The sequence below is a fragment of the Desmodus rotundus genome, chromosome 2 (genome assembly GCF_022682495.2).
Source record: "Desmodus rotundus isolate HL8 chromosome 2, HLdesRot8A.1, whole genome shotgun sequence".
NCBI classification, from domain to species: Eukaryota; Metazoa; Chordata; class Mammalia; order Chiroptera; family Phyllostomidae; genus Desmodus; species Desmodus rotundus.
This window is the reverse complement of record NC_071388.1, coordinates 171,094,738-171,120,189: the sequence shown is the minus strand read 5'-3', so window position 1 is coordinate 171,120,189 and position 25,452 is coordinate 171,094,738. Positions and strand designations below refer to the sequence as shown.

General features: G+C 37.3%; 1 protein-coding gene and 1 long non-coding RNA gene across 14 annotated transcripts in view; both read left to right on the top strand.

Moving 5' to 3' along the window:
• The window catches only part of LOC128780253 (tissue factor pathway inhibitor), a 320,921-nt gene that overhangs the window by 274,126 nt on the left and 21,343 nt on the right, over nucleotides 1-25,452 (top strand). For 4 of the 12 annotated variants that reach the window (XM_053918848.2, XM_053918845.2, XM_053918851.2 and 1 more), the window contains one exon: nucleotides 23,927-23,998. The exons of 6 other annotated variants lie outside the window; for them this stretch is intronic. In XM_053918848.2, coding sequence (XP_053774823.1) covers nucleotides 23,927-23,998 — 72 coding nt within the window. Of the gene's footprint in view, nucleotides 1-13,512; nucleotides 13,614-17,674; nucleotides 17,789-20,141; nucleotides 23,310-23,926; nucleotides 23,999-25,452 lie in introns of those variants that run through there. 2 more of the 12 variants (XM_053918847.1, XM_053918849.2) reach the window with 2 other exon arrangements.
• LOC123479218 (uncharacterized) lies at nucleotides 1,217-5,845 on the top strand. 2 transcript variants are annotated; one of them, XR_008426189.2, is made up of 3 exons: nucleotides 1,217-1,799; nucleotides 3,816-3,955; nucleotides 4,292-4,666. It is a non-coding gene; the product is annotated as an uncharacterized lncRNA (long non-coding RNA). The 2 variants fall into 2 exon arrangements; XR_008426188.2 differs by lacking the exon at nucleotides 4,292-4,666 and adding an exon at nucleotides 4,673-5,845 and having other exon boundaries at nucleotides 1,377-1,799.

The following is a 25,452-nucleotide window of genomic DNA, read 5'->3' as shown; positions in this document are numbered from 1 at the left end:
GCTTCTGGGAGTCTTACAGATGCTAATGTAAACATTAAGTAGATTGACAGCTGTGAGAGGGGAGGAGAGAAGTGGGGACTGTTTGAAGAAGGTGAAAGGATTAAAGAACAGTGTGAGGGACCCATGGAGATGGACAACGGTGTGGGCATCGTCTGTGGAAACGGGGGGACTGGCTGGGTGGAGAGGGACAAAGAGAGAAAATTGGGACAATTGTAACAGCATAGATAATAAAAACAAAAACAAAACATTAATTAAAAATAGATTAATTAACAAGAGAATTTAAGAAGGCAGGAGGTAAAATTAAATATTTCCGAACAGGATGGAAACATTTAAAGGTAATTGAGGTATAACTTTATGAGCTTTGGTATGTTTGAACAGGTTTTAAAAGATTTAATAAGTGACCAGGAATTCAACAAAATTGGAAGGTGAGTTTTTTAAAGTATAATGGGATTTTTTTTTTTAAAGGGGCACTTTTATCTCCTGTGCCTTAGCCCCTTCCCTCTTTCTAGGCTCCTCAAACTTGTCAAGAACAATTGAAAAGTCTTGTGTGTTCCCTACAATTGTGAGTAATTCTGTTTGTGATCTGTTTATGATATATCTCCGTTTGTGATATATGTTTATGCATAGAATAATAGAGGGTATTCATAGGTTGTAATATCTGTTTGACTCAAGGAAATTAAGCAGTTGTATAAATTAGGAACTATAGCAGAACTTAACTCGAGTAATGTTGAGGACCATATTACAGGGAAAAAGTTGATATTAAGCTACTTTAGGTTTGGTTTGTCTAGATAGATGTGTCTTTCAGAATTATTAATGTTGGACATAGTATTTTTATCTTACTTAGGTTGACAAAATAAGCTCATGTTACCTGTTACAAAATTTGTCATGAGTTGGACTTTGAAATCTCAAAGTTGGTAAAAACTAATATACAGTGTTTGCTCTGCTCTCGCCAGATGGGCAGCGTCTTCCTCTTCTATTCAAGCATTTATGCAAATAACCAGGCTAAATTTATTGAAACTAGACTTATGCAATAAATTAGTCTTCACATGGTTATCTTTGGTAAAAGTGGAGGTGATTTTAGAAGGAGAAACTGTGTTTTCATAGAAAATGTTATGCACAGTAAAGAAAGTGAGATTCTAGTTTAGGTTTCCGAGTTTTATATTTCACCTATAAACTGGACTGGATCCTGAATTTTCCTAGTTTTCTTAAATATTTGGCTACATCCTCTGAACTGTTTCATTTTTCTCCCATCCCTGGCCTTGGAAGAATTGGGAATTAAAACTTTTTTCTGAGCCTTGCGAAAACAAATTGCAGCTAAATGACTTGATGTGAACTTCCGTGAGGTTGTCACAACAGATCACACGTAAATGATCTCAGGGACTGACGCTCCGTAAACACTGCAGAGTTTACCTGACACCCGATGACATCATCAGTGACATTCAAATTTCAGTTCAAGATAATCTGTCAGAATGTCTCTGCCCGCCTTCACTCTATTTGAAGATAATCCACGACAGACATCTAGAAATCTTTTGACTGCCTGTCTTCAGAAATCAAACGAAGTTACAGTCCTTCAGTGGGACCTTTCAGCTTACTCACCTGCCTTATTTTCCAAGGCAGGACTGAAGGGAACAAACATTTGGCTTCCCTGAAGCTCCCCTTTCGGGATATTGACCTTAATTAAGCTCTTTGTTAAGAAACAAGGCTCATAAAGAGCCTTTGATCAACACCCCTTTCCTGCCCTGGAGGTTGCTTAGCAAGAATGGTCCTGCCACGTTTCTTCTGCTCTTCCTCAACTTTGTGTAAGTATCCCTTCTCACTTCTGAAACATAATACCTCATTCTCCTTTTTTCTCAGTTACCCTACCTTGTCTTATACACCCAACGTTGCTTCATTGTCTTTGGAAAATTCATGGTTATTTGAATCTCCTTTTGCACATGTAATAAAGTGGTGATTTTTTTCCTGTGAATCTATCTCTGTTGTTTTGGATATTGGTGTACCAGAATTTGGGACCAGAAATTGGGAGTCAAAATATTAATATTTTTTTGCCTCTGATAGCTTTAAAAGGTGGTGTTTTAAGGTGTGAATGATTCTTTGTTTCTTTTTCTTCCTCTCTCTCTCTCTCTCTCTCTGTGTTTCTCTCTCTCTTTTCCTCTTTCTCTCTCTCTCTGTCTTCCCTTCTTTTACTCTACTTTTCAAATACTGAGATACAATTGTGTTCATTAATAGCTTTAATTTCGTGGCATTAAAATGAAAGCTCCAAGAAGACAGGAGTTCTATCTGTCTCATTCTTTGCTATTTCCTTTGATACCAGAACCGTGTTTGTCATATGGTTGATGCTCAATAAATATCTCCATGTGGTAAACTGATATGGTATTTTATTTTACACTTTCAAATTTTCATAAGAAATTTTTGAGTAAATATATTTTTTATTTTAATAAAGATATATATACTTATGAGAATAAAGTTTTTAAATTTCTAAAAGGAAGTTTATCTGTTTGCAGTATTTTTATGATTCTTACCAAAAATCTGGTCAAGTCTGCCTGACAACCATTCTTGCTTTTGTTCCTGTGTCGTGTGTCATAAAACAAAAGGAAACAGGTCATCATAAAACTGCTCTAGTGAGTGAGCCATTTTTCTTCAGGATTTCAAAGGACATTGAACAATAGTTTTCCTGGTTTCTCATAAAAAAGAGTCGTGAAAACATGGGCTTGTGTTCAATGAAGGGATATGAAAATAAAATAATTATTTTAAATAAAAAGCTACTATCCAGATTGCTGGGAATGTAATCAAGGAAAGAATGAGGATGGTGGCTGCTCTCTTCTACTCTGAAGTTCTGGGCAGGGTCCCGTCCTCAGTCAGGGTCTCTGAGTGCAGGATCTCTCAAGGGATGAGCTCCCTGCCCAAGTCTGAAACAAGAGAAGTGGGGATATGACAATTGTCCTCTCTGAGGTCAAACTCCCTTAACATTCTTAATAAGAAAGATAACTTATAGTATAAGTAGTTACTCCTCAAACACAATATGTAAATTATATGGTGGTGGAGCTGGGATTCAAAGTAGGCATATGCACAGACAATGTTCCAGAAAGGTTCAGAATGCAATATTCTGGTGTGAAAATGGACTTTTCATGCAATTTGCCAGTGTCTGTCCTGGTGGTAGAGGAAGCTTGAGGCTGAAAATAAGTCGTGTCTGTGGGCCTATGAGATTACTCATTATGATGACATTAGAGTCACTGAGTCCCACTGTGGTTAAGGGAAGGACAGTCTATCCTGGGGGATTAGAGGGCTTGTTCCTATATAAACCTGAAGTAAACAAAGACCAAGCTTTCCTGGTTTACACCATTCTGTGTTCACACAGATGGGCGTGATTCATTATATATACATTAATATAGTACTAGTAATAATAAATTTATAAAAACAGTGTTACAAAATAATTAAGATGAAAAGAGCAGACAATTAAGAACCTAAAAATTTCAAGTATAGAAAATAAATAGAAGCACAGCAAATGTAGCCTGGATGACTAAAGATTAACACAATTTTTAAATATATGAACTTCAAATCTCAACATCCCAATGCAGAAGCAGGGTCCTGAATGATGCAGAAACACTAACATCAAGATTATTCCATTCCATTGCATTCTGAGACTTGACATTCTTTGAAAGGGCCTGTAGGCAGTTAATCCGCAGAAAGAGATCATTTACTGTAACCCAGGGGAGCTCAGAGTTGGTTAATCTCCCTCAGGGTCAGGGCTGTTCACTCACTCTCAGCTATTGTGCTTCTCCTTCCCACGCCCTTCCCTCTCTTGTGTCCCACTCCAGGTTTTCTACATTTCTATGTTAACAGATCCATACTGCAATGAAGAAGAGATCCACTACAGTCTTTAAAATAATGCAATGGGACCACCATGATACCTGGCAAAATTGTTAAGCGTAAGGATTCTGGAGTTAAATTCATAATTGTAAGTTATTTAAACAACCTATGTACTACCATAGAGTTGGTGCAAAAATCAAAGGAGTTCATGTAGTTAAAATCCTTAAATAACAGAATAGTTTTTGTTCATACTGGCTTTATCAATCTGTGTTAAATAAAATACTACTTCTAATAAAACGTGAATTTTAAAAGAATATGTGGTGAGCAAGCAAGACAAAGGCATTCCTCACTGGTGGGTGCAGGTTACCCATGGTAGAACCTGGGATGAGAGATGGGGCAAATGCAACAGGCTTTTCTCACCGCTGATCAAATTCCATCTCACGGGAGGCCTGCCTTTTCTATCTGGACTTTTTTCTTGTTAAAGTTCCCAGATAGGATGAGAAAACAAGCTGGACAAGAAGGGCCTGTCTTGATGTGCAGTCCCACTGGAGTTGGGGAGAGAAAAAGACACAAGAGGCTTTGTCTCCGGGACACCGCAAACCCCGGCTAGTTCTTCACAGAAGAGGAAACGCGCACACAAAAGACGACAAACGCATTTGTTGTGTGAGCTTCCTCTGGGGCAGCAAAATATTGGTTCGAAGATTCATACCTAACGTTGCAAAGCTTACAATGGTGTCGAGTGCTATCATAGCTTCCAGTTTAGTCAGTCACACCGTTCACATTAAAAAGAGCTGATGTTTCTGTCTATAAAGGGTAAAGTAGCCCTACCCCCAAATGAAGTCTATTCATTTGTTTTCTGCACCAGAAAAAGAAAATGGAGGCAAAAAAAATCTCCCTCTGAGAGGGAAATTCTGAAGACACATCACCATTTGTGCTTGGGACAGTCAGCTAAGAGAGCTGTGTGCTAAAATCCCCACATCTCACTAAAAGTGGTCACCCCCTTTGTGAGAAAGTCTATAGAAAAGAAAAATCTGCGTATGTACAAGGAGTGCTTTTAGTCTCACCTGGGTGCAGTATTAACACTGAATGGTTATTGAATCTGTACAGCTGTCACTGCAGTCAGCCAGAAAAGACCCTTTTTTGCCTTCATGCCCATTGGCTTTGAAAACTATACTATGAAAGAGAACAGTTTTGTTTCCTGAAAATAAAGGACAACCTGCTTTATTCAGGCTATGATCAAAATGATCAAATGAAATAATGTTTTAAGAACTCACTTTTTAAAAAATATCACCTTGACGTGGAACTGTTATTTTACTTTCTTTTAGGCAGATTTTAGCGTTTTTAAAATTAAACACGTTGGACAGAATAAACAGTAAAAATAGTTTTTGTCTAATCATTGTTGCTGTTATATATTCTAATTTAGTTTTAAGTTAAATTACTTGGAATCAAGAAGTAGTACAAGTAATAAAATTCCAAAATCGAAATAACGATCATCTATAACTAATTAACATTAACATTTCCATATTTCTATGTATTTTTATAAAAGTATTTATATTACGCTATATAGCATTTAAAATAAATATATAGTATTTATGTAGCATTCTTATATGAAGTGTTACAAATACAGTTAAAGGTTGTCCTATTTTTATAGCCTTTCCAAGCTGTATTCCACTCTTTTCTTTCTAGATCAACACACTAACATAACTGTGTGTCCTTTTCCTACATACATGTCTTCACTTAATACACAGTGTTATTTTTTGTGTATTGCCAAACTTAGGTAAATGACATTATTCTTGATTTTGCATTTTGTACTTATCAATTTATTTTTTAGTTCTGGCTATGTTCATACATATTTATGAATATCTACTTCTTCAAATTGTATTCTACCAAATGATTTTACCACAGTGTATTTATATAGTCCATGTTGGTGATTTTCAAATTGTTTTCAATTTTACATTCTTACAAAAATGTTTCACTTGATATCATTGCATATTCCTACTGGTGCACAAATGCAGAGTGTAGTTTTTTTTTTTTTCTTAATGAAAAGTAGACATAGAATATCTGGGTTTTAGATTATACATAATTTCAAAATGGCTAGATGGGGTGGCTGTGAAAATTGGTTCTATCTCACTAAGAAAGACAATTAACACTATCATTATGAGAACGGGAGCACGTAAGATAACAGGACATCTGAAACAGGGAGGTCGTGTGGCTTAATAGTTAAGACCTGATGCTCAGAATTGAAACTATTCTAATTTGCATCTCACTATTACTTATTAGCTATTTGAATCTGTACAGTGACGGAACCATTTATTTTCATCTCTAAATGGGAAAACAATATTATTTATCTCATAATGAGTAAAAATATAACAAAGTTAGAATAGTGCCTGGCACTAAGTAAACCTTCAATAAACTATTATTATCTTTATTTTTATTATTGTTTCTATATATGTAGTTGCATTATTCTTATTATTAGTCAGGGCGTGAGAAGTGCTCCTAGCGTTTTGAACAGTGTGGTAAGTCTCCAGGTGTTTTAGTCCAGTTTTCTCAGCCAGTGGAGGGGTGTCTCCTGAACAGCTTCCATATGGCATCACTCTCCCTGCTTCATTATTTCCAGAAAAGAGCACACTCCTTATCAGAAAACAGATTATCCCATAGTTTAAAACTATAATTGGTAGGAAAGTTATCCTGATTGTAAGCTAAAAACCTATGTCCCCAATATTTTCATTCACCTAAGTATTCTCTAGGGAACAAAATAGATTACATTTACTTTATTTTCCACATAACTGTCTACCAAATGCTTTAACATAATATACACAACTTCTTCTTCCTAAAACTAAACATCTTGGGTTGCTTCAACCATTTTTGAGATATGTATTGTTAATGTATTTAAATGTGTATGTTCCAAATAACATGGTTCTAACTCACTACTCTACTCCCAACACTTTCTGCTTCGATTTTGTTCTCCTAAAATTTGGTCCAGGTATGAAAGCAAAATAATACACAGTACAGAAGGAATATTACTTTATATATGCTAGGTAATGCAGATCAATTATTGTGACCTAAGATTGTACAGTACTTTTTAAAACAGAATTGTTACTACCATGGGACTTACTTCTCTGAGTAAGTCCCATGCTAGTAGGTAGATATATAAGAAACACCTATCATTCATGAATAAAAAGCAAAAGGGCTTACCTCTGTATTCATGCTTTAGAGACACATATACTTCCCGATTCTCACAGGAGCTAAAAAAATAAACTAAATAAGAATTGGAAAAAACACATTAATCAAAGTGAATGTTCTAAGTAATCTCACACGCTACCTAATAAAATATCTAATCCTAGAAATCCAGAAAGAAATAGGTGGGAATTCAGTTTGCTTTATTTTTCTTCTTGGAATTTAAATGTAAAAATACACATCAATAAGTAGCAGTAATTCATGGTTGTGCCACATAACCATCTTTCACTCAGTGACCAACCACATACACTGTATCACAGTGGTCCCATGCAATTATAATGGACCTGAAAAATTCCTGTCCCCTAGTAACATCGTAGCCCTTGTAACATCATATGCAACACATTACTCATGTCTGTGGTGACGCCTGTGTAATCCACGTTGGTGTACGGTGATGTGCTAGGCCTTCACATCCACTCACTGTTCACTCACCTACTCACCCAGAGCAACTTCCAGTCCTGCAAGCTCCATCTGTGGTAAGTGATCTATGCAATAAACCATTTTTAACTTTTTGTACCACATTTTTACTGTAACTTTGCTATGTTTAGATACAGAGATATTTACTATTGTGTACAATAACCCACATTATTCAGTAAAGTAGCATGCTGCACAGGTTTGTAGCCTAGGAGAAAAGGGCACACCATATAGCCTAGGTGTGCAGTGGGCCATGTCCTCCAGGTTTGTGTACGTGCAGCCTAGGACGTGCGCACAATAAAATCACCTAATGGCACATTTCTCAGAACAAATCCCGGTAGTTAAGTGACGCAGGACTGTGTTGGGAAATGCATTGCCTAAGTGCAGATGACACAAAGATTAGCTTCCTCAAAGTTTTTAGTAGATGCGTTCTGCTTGATAAAGGAAAAGACCTTGCTCGAGGTATCCGTGTGTCAAAAATGACAGAGTGTTCTGTGGAGAATCTCATGAGGGGGCTAAAGCATCCTCAGCCATGGCTTGACCTTCACGCTTTCACCCGTCACCACTATTTCTCAGTAGCCATTCTCATTTAATATTAGCAAGCACTATCTTATTAAAAAGAAATATGAATTAAACAAAAATAACAATGATTCCAGTATTCAAACTTTTATGTCTATATTTAACTTGATTTAACCTAATTTGAGAAGAATTTGTTTTCCTACCGATGGAATCAGCTTGCCTGTGACCAAAAGTTTTCTGAAAAACCTGTATTTATTGCTATACTGCTTAACAAGAACTTACTTTAATTTGCAACATAATTCAAGTCAATTATTGTTTAATTTGTTTACACTGCAGCTGACCATCATTAAATTTCCTGAAAGCATGCTCCCCCAAATTACTCTATCTCCTGCAATGATGTGCGTAGGAAGAAAAGGACAGTAAGGTACCAGGGAGACAGTGGACACCGGCCCAAGGGTCCAATTTAGTCCAGGGCCCAGTGTTAGGTAATCTAATAAAATGGATGTAGTCTACACAACAGACCTTCAAGGGAAGAAGGCATGTGGGCAGGGAGTATACTATTCAGGTCTGCCTAGATTATGCTTGATACTAAACCACCCCCCAAATCCACTGGGTTTTCACCAAGAAAAAGAGTTCATTTTCAATTATCTTTCTGGGTTCATGTGTTGGTGCTCCATTTCTTCTTTACTGTAATCCGGTCTGAAAGGATGACCCTTACGTGGGACATGAGAGTCAACTCTCAGGAGTGGCAACTTTGTGAGGGTCAAGTGTTCTTTATTATGGGGGAAACTATAATTTACTTTATTTTATAAACCCCTCTTCTGTGGATGTTTGCTCCAGGAACAGATGCAAACATCAGAGTTTTACCGCCAGGCTTTAGGGGGAGACTCTGAAACACATGGCAACAAAAAGCAAACAGTATTTATTGTTAACTAAAAGATGGCCCTAACTGATGTTTTCCTCTCATTTTAAAAAAGTATGTTTCTGTTCATCTGAGCTACTCAGCTTGCTTTTAAGTTCACACTATATTGCCTTTATTTTTGCTGTTCTCATGACTGGACTATTCAGCTATCTTTGTTACTCTTGGTGAACAACTGTTTACTTTGGTAAGGCAGGCTTTGCTTCAAGCAGCTATCCTTCCTGATTTAGTCAATGTAGTCTATTCACTTCTCAACAAGGAGTAATATAGGGAACTAGAAATAAAAGAATTCATTATTGAATCTGGCAGAGAAAATGCAAAAAACCTGTACAAACATAAATTAATAAATTTCTCCAAAAGCTATAAAAATCTACATAGCTGTTGCTTATTTTTTGAATCTGCTCATTCTAGGAGCTGAACTAGTAATGTAGCAAAACCTGATACCAAATTGGGGAGAAATACACTCTCCTCACTAGTTACCAAGGAAGACCCGAGAGGGAAGAACAGCAAATGTGTCTGAACAAATAATAAAACCTAACACAGGGAGGAGTAGGAAAATAAGGAAAAGATTTCCTTTCTCCCTGACATATATCTAATTATCCCTGTTACCTTATGAGATAAATTACTTTTGGAAATACTTATTTAGAAATTAAGAAAATGGAGGTACTTAATGGTTAAAAAAAGCAGTCCAAATATAAATCAGTCAGATCCTCTGACTTCAAACTCATACTTAACACTGTGTGCAGGCATCTCAACTGTTACTGAAGTGAGTAAGATTCCAAATTTGGCTTAAAACAAGGCAACTGAACTGTAGCTGGCAGTGTTTTGATTTACAACTACATACGGGTTTCTTTTTCCATTTACTTTTTTCCTTACTCTTAACCCGGAGCAGATAGAACTATGCACAAAACAAAGAGCAGAAGCTTCATTTAACTTGCTGAATGGATGTTTCAGCCCACAGCATAGAAGATATTCTTGAAAGCTGTAGCTTTAAATTTGCAAGAACACAGATCTAATGCAATAACCTATCCTAGTACCAAAGTCGTGGAAAACTGTAATACACAGGAGCAGGCTGAATAAGCTCTCAGCAGGCAATGGTCAGGACAGAGGACAGCAAGGGGGCCACATGCCCTTTCCAAATCCTTCCAAGGGATAAGCTTCCCTGGAGGAGGTGAAGAGGGAGGACCCTAGATATCTGAACTGCCTGGGTTTACCTGAAAGTGACCAAATTTCAACTAGCAATTTAGTCAACAATAAAGTAGCTAGCATAGGAAAGGTGACAGTTTTCACATCTGCAAAAATATGGGCTCAGGACAAAATTTATTTTTGTCAACGTTGAAATAAGTACTGAGTCAATTTTACAACCATGTTGTATATGTCATAGCTATTACACCACATTTCAAGGGATACAATTTGCTAAAACTTAAATGCCATTTTTCATTTTTCACATCTGAACTCATAAAACATGAATTGTTTCCATTTGCTACCAGTTTTTGGCAATTTCCTTTTGGAGGAGTTAACCACAAGCACTAGGTAGTTTAGATTCCAAATCAAAGGATGATGACTAAGACCAAGAATGAAGCTCAAGGACTCACTTTTTGTGAAAGATAAACAGTTGAATTAAGAAATAGTAAAATATTTAATCTCTCACATTCTTCAGACAGAAATGAATGAAATAGGGTTTGATGTAATAAAATTTAACTTTGTTTTGGAGATTTATCAGAACTTCTACATATTCTGGTTATTAATGTCCTTTGTCATTGGGATGCTCTGTATCCTGCAACACTGCGCTCTTTTCTCACACTGTCACTAAGGAACCAACTTTGCCGGATTTGACTCACTTTTATAGAGTTGTCTGAACTTACTGAAAGATTCGTTGTACTTTAATAACTGAGATTCTTAATGGATGAAACTAGGGCAAGCAAAGAACAAGAGGATTATTTTTATTTCTGAGGCAAGAAATAACCAAGCTCATAGTAAAAGTCTCGCATGTTATTCAAATTGTGTGGAGTTGGAATGAAAGAAATTCACAGAGAATAATGAATGAAAAGGAGACTATTTCATACTAGCTGAGGACCTGGAACATCCAAACACTGATTAATACAAAGCAGTTTAAGACACAATGCCACATGGGCAAATTGTTGGTAAGGAAAACAATTGTAAGCAAATAATCTAGACTGAGCTATATACAACAGAGTGGAAAACTAGTAATAAGTCCTCAGAAAGGAGTGCACTCTAGCCTCAGGGAGAGAACATCTGAGCTCATACACAGAGTCCATGAGCGAGAGAGCGTCAGGCTGTCTTATCTTGACAACGGTTACTGTGAGTCCCCTGTTCCCTTCATCACAAGAATACGCAGGTGTGTGTAAGCTAAAGGGGATCACAATGGTGCATATGTTTCATTAATGCCAACTGCAGCTTAGATATGAAATCAACAATTTGGGGGAAAATAATTTCAGCTTGGCTGTGGCTCTTTCACATGAGGTTCTTTACAAGAAAAAGATTTCTTAAATGATTTTGTGGGAGTGGGGGGTTTATTACAAGGATATACGTTCTGGAGTACTCAGGAAAATTGCACTGGGTCTGAGGAAGGGCTGTCGCTATAGAGCTCAGACAGGCTCTCTCATGTCTCTTGCTCAGTCCTGCCCTTTCATTCTTTCCCTGTTCCCTCTCTCAGGAGTTACGCACAACTTTCATTCATTCTTTCATCATTCTCTCTCAACTAGCTTTCTCCCTGTAATCAGCCTGCACACACACTTATGGCCGCCAGCCCTTTATCTCAGCTTTTTGGTTAAAAGCCTGGCATTTACTATATACTTTATTTTTTCTATAGAAAAAAACAAAGAATTCTGATTGGCTGAACTTATTTCTACCCGAGCAGAGCTTGTAGGTTGGCCAAAATGTAACCAATGTCCATTTCACTCCAGAAACAAGCAACTTTTAAAAAGAATCTGAGCACAAAGGAAACACTGAATGTTCTTGAGTTGCAGGTGTCAGGTAATAATTACGTGGCAAAGTTTTGCTGTTAATATGATACGAAATCCAGAACGTGGGTGAGAAAGAAGCATCGAGGAGGACCTGAGCATCTGACTCTGCAGTCAAACCACAGGACTCGAATCACAGCTCTTCAAACTTCATTCATCCTTCCTAAACCTGTCAAATACGTATACGGAAACAATGTTCTTCAGTTAGTTATGAGAATTAAAGGAGATAATCTATGTGCCAGACATCTAATATTTATTCAATAAATATTAAAAATCTACAAGACGAAAGATTCCTCCTCATGCAGAAGTCAGAGGAAAGAAGGAAAGTTGAAGTCACAAAGAGAATCTGAGGTAGAAAAAACCAAGACACTAATGGGCTTCCTGATGAAATTACTTCAGTCTTCACTGCAAAGTAGATTCTGCCATCTGAAGCAATGTCCAGTGATGCTAGTCTGAGGTGACCATAATTTCATGTAAAACTGTTAAGAGTTAATGCCAATGATATCAACCTACACAGAGCAATGGTGAGTGAATTCTTTAAATATTTACACATTGTGGCCCTGGCTGGTGTGGCTCAATGGACTGACCACTGACCTGTGAACAGTGTCACCAGTTCGATTCCCAACCTGGCTGCATGCCTGGGTTGCAGGCCAGGTCCCCACTAGGGGGCATGTGAGAGGCAACCACACATTGATGTTTCTCTCACTCCCTTTCTCTTTCCCTTCCCCTCTCTCTAAAAATAAATAAATAAAGTTTTTAAAAACTATTTACACATTGTGTAAAACAATATAACACAAGCCATAACAATAAACATGAGAGTGGTTATTGAAGGTTTGCTCTGTATGGAGGCCCATCTTAAGTGCTTTACATGTACTTATATGTATACACATACTTATGTGCATCATTCCATTTACTACGTATATCCAACCTAAGACCTTTTATTATCATTACTTAGGGAAACAGAAAATCAGGTACAGAGTTTAAATAACTGACCAGAGTTGCAAAGGGAGCAGCTAACTGAGGCAGGGCTCGCAGCCTGACGCTCTGCAGTAGATAATACAGTGCATTGCTTCTGCAGTCAGAGCGGGAACTTCAACAGCCCGCAGATTCTTTTCATGAATGTACTGACAATATGGATGAGACCCTTGAACAAGATAAGAAACTGCAAAAGAAGTTTATTTCACTAAGGAACAATGTAATAATAAATATATAATGATTTAAAAATATGTAAGTGGTAAGTTGTTTTTTAACTGATTACAAAAAGAATCCTGGAAAGCAAAATAAATAGTTTTTCAAAAAGGGGAATTTGAAATCCTAGTGTAAGCAGTTTCCTTTGGCAGATTCTTCCATAATAAATTTTTTTTAAAAAAGGCTTTTGAGGAGTTTGGCAGAATTATCCTAAGGAGAGCTGGAGGGACCTGACCAGGAAGCCAGGCCGTTCCCACGTGCCTGTGATCTCTGGAACTGCCTCTGAGGCTCCCCCTTGCTGCAACAGACGGGAGCGACTTTGGGCAGATTCCTGGCTGGCCCTTTCACTGCTTGCAGGATCAGATTTCATTCCCTTCATTATTCTCCACTCCTCCCATCCCTCACCCCGCCCCCTGGAGTTTCTTGATCTATATAAAAAAGGAGGACAAAAGACAAATACTGTCTTCCATACCTGGAGGTGAAAACAAAACCACCTCAACTCTGCTTTGAAAAAATCTTATCAAGAACTTTCTTCAGAGATATTACATGTGAGTTCTTAGCAATAGACTTCCTAGCACATGAGAAATAATGTTTGTTTATTGTTTTAGGGGGGAAATCAGTACTTACCCAGAGGTGAAGAGGGGTTGGAGAAGGACCATTGTCTGTAACCCTAAAATGAAAAGTGACTCCTGTCTGGAAAATAAAGTAAATGTATATTGCAATGCAAAATTAAGTGCTCAAAAGTTTGCATTTAGTTTTTAAGCAAACATATATGCAATACATGTTTTTTTAAACTATAAACAATTTTGAAGGAATGGGTTATATATTGCCTTTTTTATACTTTTAAGCTTGTAGTGGCAATTCTTTATGAATTATCTGTTTTTTGGACTTCTGAATATATGGTTTACCTTTAAATATTATGTAGTGACATATAAAGAAATATATTAGACTATGTAAGATCCTTATTTTTAAAGAAAACTTTTTCAGTACCTTTAATTAATGATATTTAGAACGAGATATAAGCCTTAGAATTCTTGTATTCTAAATTATTTTATACCAGCATTAAGAAATCTCTTTACGGAAATATTTTATAAGTCTCCAAAGACCAGAGCTCATATTCTAAGATACTTAAATAAAAATACATATAATCTCACTACATGTAGGGTAATCATGGAAATGAAGGCGATAGACATATACCTACATGATGTACTGTCATGTCCTCATTGGTAATAGCAGAGCCAGGCATTAGGGGGCAGTGTCCAGAAAGCTGAGCAGCTTTGGAAAGAAGGACAGGAAGTGAAGTTCAAAGGAGGGCTAGAAATAACTGAAAGGACACCCTTTCCTTGGAGAAATGATCTTGCCTCACGATGACAATGATACAACAAAACATATGTCAGTTCCTGCTTTGTGTCTTTAACTGCTTTTTTACAGGTACATTTGTAATGTCTAATGTAACCTTCTCAGAACTGAATGTATTCCTAATATGCACAACAATTAATACTTATATTAATTTACCTAGTTGTGTGACTAGCACACCAGTTCACTCCAGATGTATTAGAATCCTCTGTCCTTCATATCCGGTATCTACTCAACCACTCAATTTTATCCACACTGAATTCTGAAGGTCTCTCCCAGTTGTCCTTTTCCTTTAGTTCCACTGAGGGCCCTTATTCATAGTTTCAGTCTGGTCCTCTGAGACATACTAGCTGTTAATTCCATTTATAATTTTGCTTTCTCAACGTCTTTTCACAAACCCTGGAATTTATTAAAGCACGACTCACATCACACTTTTTTACATGTGTTTTTGGTTCAGACAATCTCCTGAGTTCTCCGTATCTATAACATTATTTCTCAAGGTATGTTCCTAAAATATATTATAGGAATATAGTCCTTTGTCATATAAGTTTGGAGATGCATTTGTTTAGCAAGAGACCTTGAAGCAGATTCATCAAAGACAGGTACCCAGCCCAAGAGCCAGTGTGACCACCTATTTATCATGGTGCAAACATTATACTTGGTTTTAAAAAGACAATAATGGACAATCTACTTCAACTTGGATTTTTGAAGAAGACACTGACAATCCATCTGTTAAATTTTCTTTAAAACAAACTGATTTTCCATAGAAGATACATTTAAATAAATGCCTAGAGCATTTTTGACTGAACTGTCACAACTTATCTTGATAGGTCTCACATAGCATGGTTTTTTGAGGGAGATGTTTGAAAGAAACCAGGTACAAAATTGCGCTGACTGTAGGTTTAACCTATTAAGATGCTGGTATTATACATATACCAAGCCACTGATTAATCGCCATTCTTGTGCTATCCATGAACTTCATTAAGCTGACTTCTGTGTTAGAAAACTTTACATAAAACATAAGAGTTGTATTACTGAACAGTTGTAAAGTTTAAATGAAAGTTTTTGCAAGTACCTTTGTATGTGATGGTATAGGTGTTTGGGCAATAAAATATCAATCAGAGAGAAAGTAAGCAAAATAGTAAAAACTATGTTTCTGTGGAAAAAATGTGGTCAATAAGTGTTAAAGTAGGAAAATATAAGTCAAACAGTAGGTAAAATACACCGATTATACTTTTAAACTGGTGGATGCTGAGATACTGACCTATTGGTTACATCTATTAATGGTTTTCAAAGTCAGTGTAGTTTCAAGCAGATCATCATGATGTAAAGTAAGACCAGAACCACGACCCACAACCCACCACGTGCTGCGTGTCCTCTCAGATATTATTGTCTAAGGAGGGCAACAGCAGCGCTGGGGATCAGGCCCCTGACACTACACATTTCTGAGGTTCACCTTCAAACCTGCCTTTCTAGTCCTGGATCGTTCCATCTTCTCTACAATGAATGAGTTACGAACTTTTGACCCACAGTGTCCCAGCTGGCTTCGGATCCTTGCAAACAAGGAAAGTCTAAAACTACAAAAATTGAACAACACTCTAGGCCGCCATTTTTAATGAGAGTAACGTAATGGATTTAGATACCAAGTGCTCACCATGTTCTTCAGCAGACACCCCATCGCAGCCTGCTCCCTAAGCCGTGGGATTGAAACACGTGCGTTTTACCCTCAAAGCGTAACAAGGTTATATATCTCAAAAAACCCAATGGAAACAGAAGAGTCGCTGAAAAACACTTTATAAAACTAAGATAAAGATTAGAAGTTGAGCTAGGGGGAGCTTATACACACACACACACACACCAATATTTGTGGATTCAAGTAGTTTGTAATACAGTTTAGAAGGGATATATTAACACTGCATCTGGTTTAAATTCAAATATGTCTTAACTGTATCCAAACTGTTGCCGGAAAATGAACGTATAGGTTATACATTCACAGTGATTTCAGTGAAGCTGAGAGCAACGTGGCATGTGTCACTTTATTACTCCCCGCACCATAACGGTGTGTATTGTAGCAGTTTCACTGGGCACAGGAACAGAGAGTTCTCTGACCTGTTTGGTGGAACGTCTGTCCTGCACTTGTTCACTGGTGAGAACGCTCTTCCCGTCCCGGCTGTGCGGGGAGAGCGGCTGGCGTGCACACGCGCTCCTTCCCGTTCCCTTCCTGCAGAGCTGGGTGAGCACCACGCATTTCCGTTCACCTTCGAACGCACAGAAGAAATGGCCTCTCAAAAACAGTCAAAGGCCCTTTCCCATTACTTTTTGTTATGGCCTTTAAATCATTTTGAAATAGGAAATATCCCTCTGCTGCTGAAATGGGTTTCCCTTAGAATGTAGATGTGTTGGTTTATCCCTGAAAGTCACTTTTCAAAAAAACTTTTGAATCAGATACGCCCCCAAATTGAGGGTGGAAGACCTGGGATGAGGGACCGCTGGAATGTTGGACATTTCCTTTTCAGCATCTCGGTTTGCAGTCTCATAGAGGACTTGGTTAGGAAAGCGGTTATACACTGGAAACCTGCATGGTGTTACCAACCAATGCCACCACAACAAATTATTTTAAAAATAAAACAAGTGTATTGTAAGGAAACTGATGAAAATATGGGAAATGTGTTTCTTTTTATTTTTCCTTTATTAACTTTTTTTATTACTGTTATTCTATTACAGTTGTCCCAATTTCTCCCCCTTTTCCATCCTCTACCCAGCCCACTCACCACTCCCACAGTCATTCCCTACACGGTGTTTCTTTTTTGAAAAAGTACCAGACCAAAGGGGAAAGACAGATCAAGAATTGAAAGTTGCGTTAATAAAGTACTCAAAAAATGCAAGAAAACTTAAAGTATAATTATTACTAACTGAATAAGACTAGTAGCTGGGGGGAAGATGTGACAAATAGATTACACATGAAAATGGATCATAATACATACTTACCTATGTTGAGCAGCAATTAGCCATGTCTCTTAATTATTGCCATTTTAATTGCTATTTTTAAGGTTGCAAAATGAATGTGTACCTGAAAGTTATTAGATATATTTACTGAATGTGTATTTCATGGAATTTGTGGACAAAGATGTAGGAGAATACCCATTAGATGTCAAAAATGTGTATTTGGAAGCATGACTATGATTCCTACTAGCCTACTGGTGATTCCACATTAACCCATTATTTATTAGATGTATCTGGGTTTGTTTTTCAGAGGTGATTTGGACAATGAAGATAAAACCAATTTTTTGGGTTTCTCTATGTCTGCTGCTTACTTGTGCCTCTCTCCCTCTTAATGCTGAGAAACGTAAATGTTCCAAAAGTCCAGGTAAAATGTTAGAAGCATTCTTCTTTTAAACTAGGCAAAGCTCTCAATTGTAATCCCAATATTTCATATAGTTTTTTCCCATTTTGTAGGAAAATTAGTTTTTGTCAAAGTGACATTTTTCTTAGGAAATATATATGATGTGATGTGTCAGAACAAACAAACAAACAAAACCTTGCTCCACAAAAAGAAGTCACGTTAGCAAGGACGACTTTTCCCCCAGCCCGTAACAAAAACATTGAGTTATCTCTGGAAAATTGTAGGAGCGAAATGCTCAAAAAAGAACTCTATGAACTTCGCTGTCATTCTTTGGCTGGACAAATGTGAGAAGGAAAAGGAACTGCAGGTATCGGAGGTTTCAGCCATTGTCTGTCTCTCACTCACTCTCTTTCTCTCTCTCTTTGCCTTTATATGCCAAGAAAGAAATTCCCACATGAGTCCAATGTGAGAATCTGGTCAAGCAGGACACCAAAAGATCTGGACAGAAATCAGTTCTAATTCCATAAAGCTAGATGTCCAAAAATAAAATATTAAGGGCAAAACAACAGAACAAGGAAAAGACTGCAAAGTGATTACTATTTTAGACTTCTCTATTTCTTATAGTAATATTTTGTGGTAAACTAGTAAACTGATCGAAAATTCACATCATTGGTAATGGTGAGAGATTATGAACAAAGTGATAGCTTGTATTTGTAGGTTTGCTTATAAGGTACAAAGAATTTCCATAAATACATTCTTATAGTGTATCTCTCACAGCTGTGTAAAGTGATTTTGTTCAGTGCACTTTCCTTGGATAAAATTTGAATAGATACTTGTGCCTGAAACTGGTATGTACTAGGGAAGCAATGAAGACTGACCCCGGGTTCTCAGGAATCTCAGTTTCATAAGGAGACGGGAGGGTAGACAGGTTATTTCAGCACAAAGTATTAAATGAAGTGATGGAGGTTTGCACAGGGCGTTGCTGTTGATACACAGAGGAAGGGAGCTCATCTAAGTTTGGCAATGGGAGACGCAGGCTTGCAGAAGTGACCAGGTGGTACATGCTGCATCACTTCTTTGGGGCACATCTGAAGATCTGCAGTGGCCAGACCCACAGCTTGAAGCCCAGCCACCCACGCAGGCCAAGGCCAGATGAGCCCAGCTAACCAGTAGGTGTGAGCAAGCCCAGCTAGGATCAACAGGGTCACTCAAATCCTACCCAGAAATGAAAAACAAAGGCTTATTTTTATATACACACAAACACATACATGTAGGTATATAAACATATATACACATATATGTGTCTATACATACATTTTTAAAGATGGAACATTATTCAATAAAGTGAAAGCCATAATGTGCCTTACAAAAATGGGAATTTGGCCCTGGCTGGTGTATCTCAGTGGATTGAGCACAGGCCTGTGAATCAAAGGGTCACCACTTTGATTCCCAATCAGGGCACATGTGTGGATTGTGGTCCAGATTCCCCAGTAGGGGGCGCATGAGAGGCAACCACACATTGATGTTTCTCTCCCTTTCTTTCTCCTTCCCTTCCCCTCTCTCTAAAAACAAATACAGGAAATCTAAAAAAAAAATTGGAATTTGGTTGGAATCTGGTCATTTTCAGATGGGTTCAAATCCCTCATTTGGTTCATTTCTCAGAAGGGATTTAATATTCTGGAAGTTGGGTAGAGAAGGAGTGTATAGGGTAAACTAAGGTCCCACAGTGGGAAACCAGGCAATCCCGTCTTGGGAAGTCAGAAGCCAATGGTCCAAGTGTTCCCAATATTCACCAAGTCCAGTCTCCCTCAATTAGACTGAGAAGTTGCATGCCAATGAAGCAAGAATTTCCTGAAATTGTTGCCACAGTCAGACAAGAAACTAGAATTAACCTACCACTAGTAGGCCAAAGTTTAGATCTCTGGATAAATCCGGACCAAACCCAGTGGCATAAGAGACACGTTTTCATTTTAAAGCTAGATTTGAAGACGACTTAACTGACCAGCTGTGTAGTTTATTGAGTTTGGCTGGTTTGCTTTTAATTAACCTTCTAATAACATGATCCCACGCCTGGATCAGTTCAGTTTTGGTGACACCATTTATCACATTATGCCAAGCGCATGCTGTCATTGTATAGCATTATACTAATTAACTGAAATGGGGTACTATCATTTTATAGAAAACGTACGAGATTTTACTGCTCCTCTTCTAAGTCAGTAGATTATGTTTATTCAGTCCACACAGCAGGGAGGATGAAATAGAATAGAAGGGTCAGGGGCAAGTCAAGGGACATGCATAAAGGACCCATGGACAAAACAACCAGGGGAGAGGGTTGAATGTGGGAGGTGGGGGTGGGTAGGGTAGGGGAAAGCAATAGGGAGAAATGGATACAATTACAAGTGAACAGCAACAAAAAACTTTTGAAAAAGAATTACCTTCTCCAAAATACAAACATGATAATAAAAACAGTAGAGATAAGCTTTAAGAAAATTCCCTTAGACAGGGAGAAAGATTAGCAGAGATTTAGGGCAAGTCAGGTTGTCTTTTCTAAGACGTGGAGTCGGACACACCTAAGCTTGCACGTGTGGTTTGCTACACAGCAGCTTTGCAAAATTAGATGAGTTGTATAAACTCCCTGACTCCAGTGTCCCAATCTATAAATAAATGATATAATTTACTACATTCTTTTGCTTCTTATATCAACTGCAGAAAACATCTGCCTCATTTTCTGACACAGAGGAAGCAAAGAGTGAATGTGTATGCTCTTCATTTCCAGAGAAATGTGATCTTTCATCAGCGAGTACAGAAACACACAGATCCTAGGAAGTCACCTTAAGCTCTAGGTTTGCAAACACACCCAGGAGAATGAGCATTCGAACAGTCACGAAGACTGCATGTCCCTGGATGTTATCAGGTGCCTTCCATCTAACATTCAGGACAGGGGACAGGAGAGTAAGATTATAATCTTCAGTTGGTGAGAGATATAGTAAACACTCAATCACAAAAGTGGTTATATATAGACCATATATTTATGTGTTTTCATGTCACACTAAATTCTATAGTTTTGGGTAGGGAATGCTTAAACACTGCTTACTCTTATTCTAATGCAGCATGCTATTTAGCATTAGTTACAATCCAGGGCCAGCCATACAAATGATGTTTTAACATCTCCCATGTAGTGACTGAGATATTGCTAGTTTACATTGGTTCTGAGATCTCCAATCCCTTGATAACCTCAGTGTTGTGTGGCATCAGCAAATTTCATCCAATATTATCCTGAATGGATGCATCTCTGAGTTGTCAACAATCATAAGCAAAAGTAAGTGGAGATCTTTAACAAGAAATAATTGCTTTTGTCATTATTATTTAGTGTTTGTGTGCAGGTTCAGTATGAATGCTACTTTATATATCTGAGAATTGCGAGGCATGATTTTTTTGAAAGAAAGTTGAGTTTAAGACAATTGTTAAATATGTAGCCTCAAACAAAATCTGAGTGAAAATCACGTGGCTTGTAGCAGTTGGTACAGAACTTTAACTATGCGTTCTCTCTGCTCATACATTTTAATGGGGCCCCAATTCAGAGCAAGGACTGTGTGTGCAGATTCAAACTAATGTCCCTTTATCTGACAAAGACGGGGTATAAATTTCTTGATTTGTAACCAAAAGTATTTTAAACTGTAGGTCTAAGCAGAAACAATTTATGTGCGCAGTCCTGACATTGTCCTAAAACATATTTATGTCCTCGAACAGGGCGTCAAATAAATAATAGCAAGTTCCGGAAGTAGAATTTATTAATTATACTTTTGAGCATAATTTGTCACTGTTTTCCATTGTTTCCATGCAATATTTTCCCTACTTCTTCTTGTTCAACACCGAATTGTTATATAATTTAACATCATTTAAAACTTCATAAGAAGTACATACTGAGACCAAACAAATCAAACTGATAATAATTAAATGCAATTTTGTCTTACAAAGAAAGGTATTATACAAATTGAATGGGGGTTTTTCCTGTCCCACATGTTAAACTTAAGTATAAGAAATTGTTCCTATGTAAATAAGAGTAATATTCATCTTGAGAAACAAGAGTGAATAAATCACTTTCCAATTGGAACTTAAAGAAATTAAATAAAATAGATATTTTATGCTATATTATACTAGGATGTCTTATTTGATAACAGAATGTTCCATAGGAGATATGTTTTTCTGCAGATTTGAACCTGTTGCACAAATCAATAGAATTATTAAATAACACTCTTTTAAGTGTAAAACACTCGTGGGTATTGCTTCCTTATATAGGCCAGTCAGGAAGACAACAGTGTGGTGATTGTAGGGGGAATCTGGTGGGAGGAGGTGGAAGAGAGTATAGGTGGGATAAAGGTTAATGGAAACAAATACAATACAAATCAATGTAAAGAAATAATTTAAAAGGATACTGCAGTACATTTTTTGCCACTGTGGTAGTATAGTTGCAGGGGGGGAATGGAGAAATTGAAGCTTTGCACAGAAAATTCCAAGTGCAGCATTTCCTGAGATTATCATACTTGAATAACTAAGTTCAGTTCTCTTATTTACACAGTGTGCTTGTAGACAAAGCTTGTAACGTCAATCACAGTGGCACGACTTCTGTGACCGCTGTGTTTAGCCTGCTTTGGAGCGCTAACAGAGGATGGGTGGGAGGCTTTTTCCAAAGCCTCTGCAACCCCTGAACATCTGCTTCCTTTCTGCAGCCCTTCCACTGACTGGGAGGAAGAATAGGAAACCAAGGTGCAGGGTGTCCTACCGAACACAGATATTACACCCGGCATAAGAATTCAGGAACTTCTAAGAATAGCTATGAAAAGCTCCCATACCCTTCAAAGCTTTTCCAAGTTTTTAATTGAAATTTCTTAATGAAGCAACACACTATACTTTTTCCCTAATGAGACCTCAAACCTAAACAAATGAAATATTTATAGACCTTTCTTAATGCTGATACACATAAACCTAATAAAAATAATCAAACCTAATTTTTCCGTAATATTTTATACTTCCAATCCAAGGGTAAAAATACCTCAGTATCTTCTATTCTCTCAAGTTTTGAAAACAGTTGATAATTAATGCCCTGTTAATTTACTGTGAAAACTTTAGGACTTGAAATTCAAATAGCAAAATGTGTGACAGTAATTGCACCTTCCTTATTGTAAATATCTCAGTAAATACAATAATTTTAATATTGTACCATTGAAAAGTTTTTTTACCTTATTTTTAATTTTTCGTATTTATTCCTTAAGTAACTTCAACACAACTAGTTGCTTATACATTTAATTGACATAATTAAATTACTTATAAAAAAGAGTATTGTTTTCTGATATTTTGTAATTTCTAGAAAAGCCAGATTTCTGCTTTTGGGAAAGAGGTGTTGGAATCTGTTGAGCCCATTTCGCTAGGTATTTTCACAACAACCAGTCAAAGCAGTGTGAGAGCTTCACATACGGTGGGTGCCTGGGCAACATGAACAACTTCCCATCGCTGGAAGAATGCAAGAACACCTGTGAGAATCCATGTAAATTCATTTCTCACTTGCTTTTACTTCATCTATAGGCATGCTGTAAAAAACATGACATCTTACAGGATGTTCAAGTTTACTTAGCTTTTGTTTCGCCTCGCAAATCTGATAGAAATTAGTCATTATGTTAACAAAAATTTTAAACACAGGTATGTAAGAAATCTAACTACAACGAAAATTGTTTCCACAAATCCAACAGAGTGTTTTTAGGTTACATATTTAATTTTCTTTCCTGAGAAAACTGTATTATCGTTTAGGCACAAGAGTAGGACAGCTGAAATCCTTACGTTTATAGAAATTTGAGGGCAAGTAGTTCTTTGGAAACTTCCACCTAAAGCCAATCAGTTTTATGTGACCATAAAAGTTATTAAAGGATTGACTTAGACATTCAACCTCATGCTTATTTTTTACTAAGAATCACAAAGTTACTCATGCAAATATTATCTTATTTTTATATGAGTAACTTTTTAAAAGACCCACTGCGCACTAGTTTAACATAGCCATGTGAATAAAACTTCTAAAAGCTTGCTTTTCTTACCACAACGGCTGTGCTGTGCTTGTGTTTATGAGCCTGTGACGGTGTCTCACACTTTGATTGACTGTATGTTTTCCAGTGAGCAGTACCAGCACGCCGCCTGTTCCTGTCCCCGTGACCCCCACACCTCCCACACCTACCACAACTTTGGGTAAGAATTTAATTTTTTTTAATTTGCTGCCAGAAAAATATTATCATATTAACAATAAAAGTGGAATGCATATTAGAACTGTGGTATTTTTAAAAAAATTATACCTCTGTTGTTATTTAATAATAGGTGTGTTAAAATACTGAGATTCAAAATCTTTAAGACATTTAATCTCAGAAAAGTAATAATTTTCCTAATCTATTTTTACATATGCATTGAAATAGCCTTTTGATTCCACATCACGATATTTAAATCTAAGCCAAATTTAATTTATAAAACGATTCTATAAAGTATCATCTCAATGTCTGATGTTCAAATCACAATGGCAGCAGTGCGTCAGAGGCTGAGGTAAGTGCTCTTAGCTGAGTGGGACATGGGACCCAGTCTCTGCTGTTACACTGAACTGCTGTTCACAGGTGGCAATTTTACCATGGTCTTCTTTCTTTTCTTCTTTTTCTTCCTTCCTTCCTTCCTCCCTTCCTTCCTTTCTCTCAGCATGTAAATGTCATTTTATTTTTAATTTTTATTGAATTCATTGCGATGACATTGGTTAATAAAACTATGTGGGCTACAATACACAATTCTATGCGGTACACACATATTGTATTATGTCTTCCGATACAGAGTCAAGTCCCCTTCTGTCACCATTTATCCCCCTTTACCCTCTACTACCACCCCTGTCCCCTTTGCCCTCTGGTGATCACCATACTGTTGTCTGTTTATGAGAGGTTTTTTTGGGGGGGGGTTGTTTGTTTGATTTTGCTTAATTCCTTCACATTTTTTACCCAGCCCCATAACACCCTCCCCTCTGGCAGCTGTCCACCTGCTTTCCTCTAGGAGTCTGTTCCTATTTTGTTAGTTTATTTCATTCCTTAGATTCCACATGTACATAAAGTCAAATGGTACTTGTCTTTTTCTGACTGGCTATTTCACCTAGCATAATTCTCTCCAGGTCTAGCCTTGCTGTGACAAAAGGTAAGATTTCCTTCTATTTTTAAAGCAGATTAGTCTTCCATTGTGTAAATGTAACACAGCTTTCTCAGTCACCCATCTACTGGTGGGCACTCCGTCTGCTTCCAAATCTTGGCTATTGCAAACAGCACTTGTATGTATTAGGGGTGCATGTACTCTTTTCAATTAGTGCTTCGGGTTTCTTCAGATATATTCCTAGAAGTAGAATTGCTAAGTCTTAAGGCAGTTGCATTTCTAAGTTTTTGACCTAACTCCATACTGCTTTCCACAATGACCGCACTAAGCTGCTTTCCCACAAGCAGAGCACTAGGGATCCCCTTCCTCCTCATCCTCAACTATTGTTCTTTGTGGGTTTATTGATGACAGCCATTCTGACAGGTGTGAGCTTATGTCTCACTGTGGTTTTAAGTTTTGTTTCTCTGATGGTTAGTGACTTGAGCATCTTTTCATATGTCTATTGTCCATCTGCATTGTGGTCTATTTAG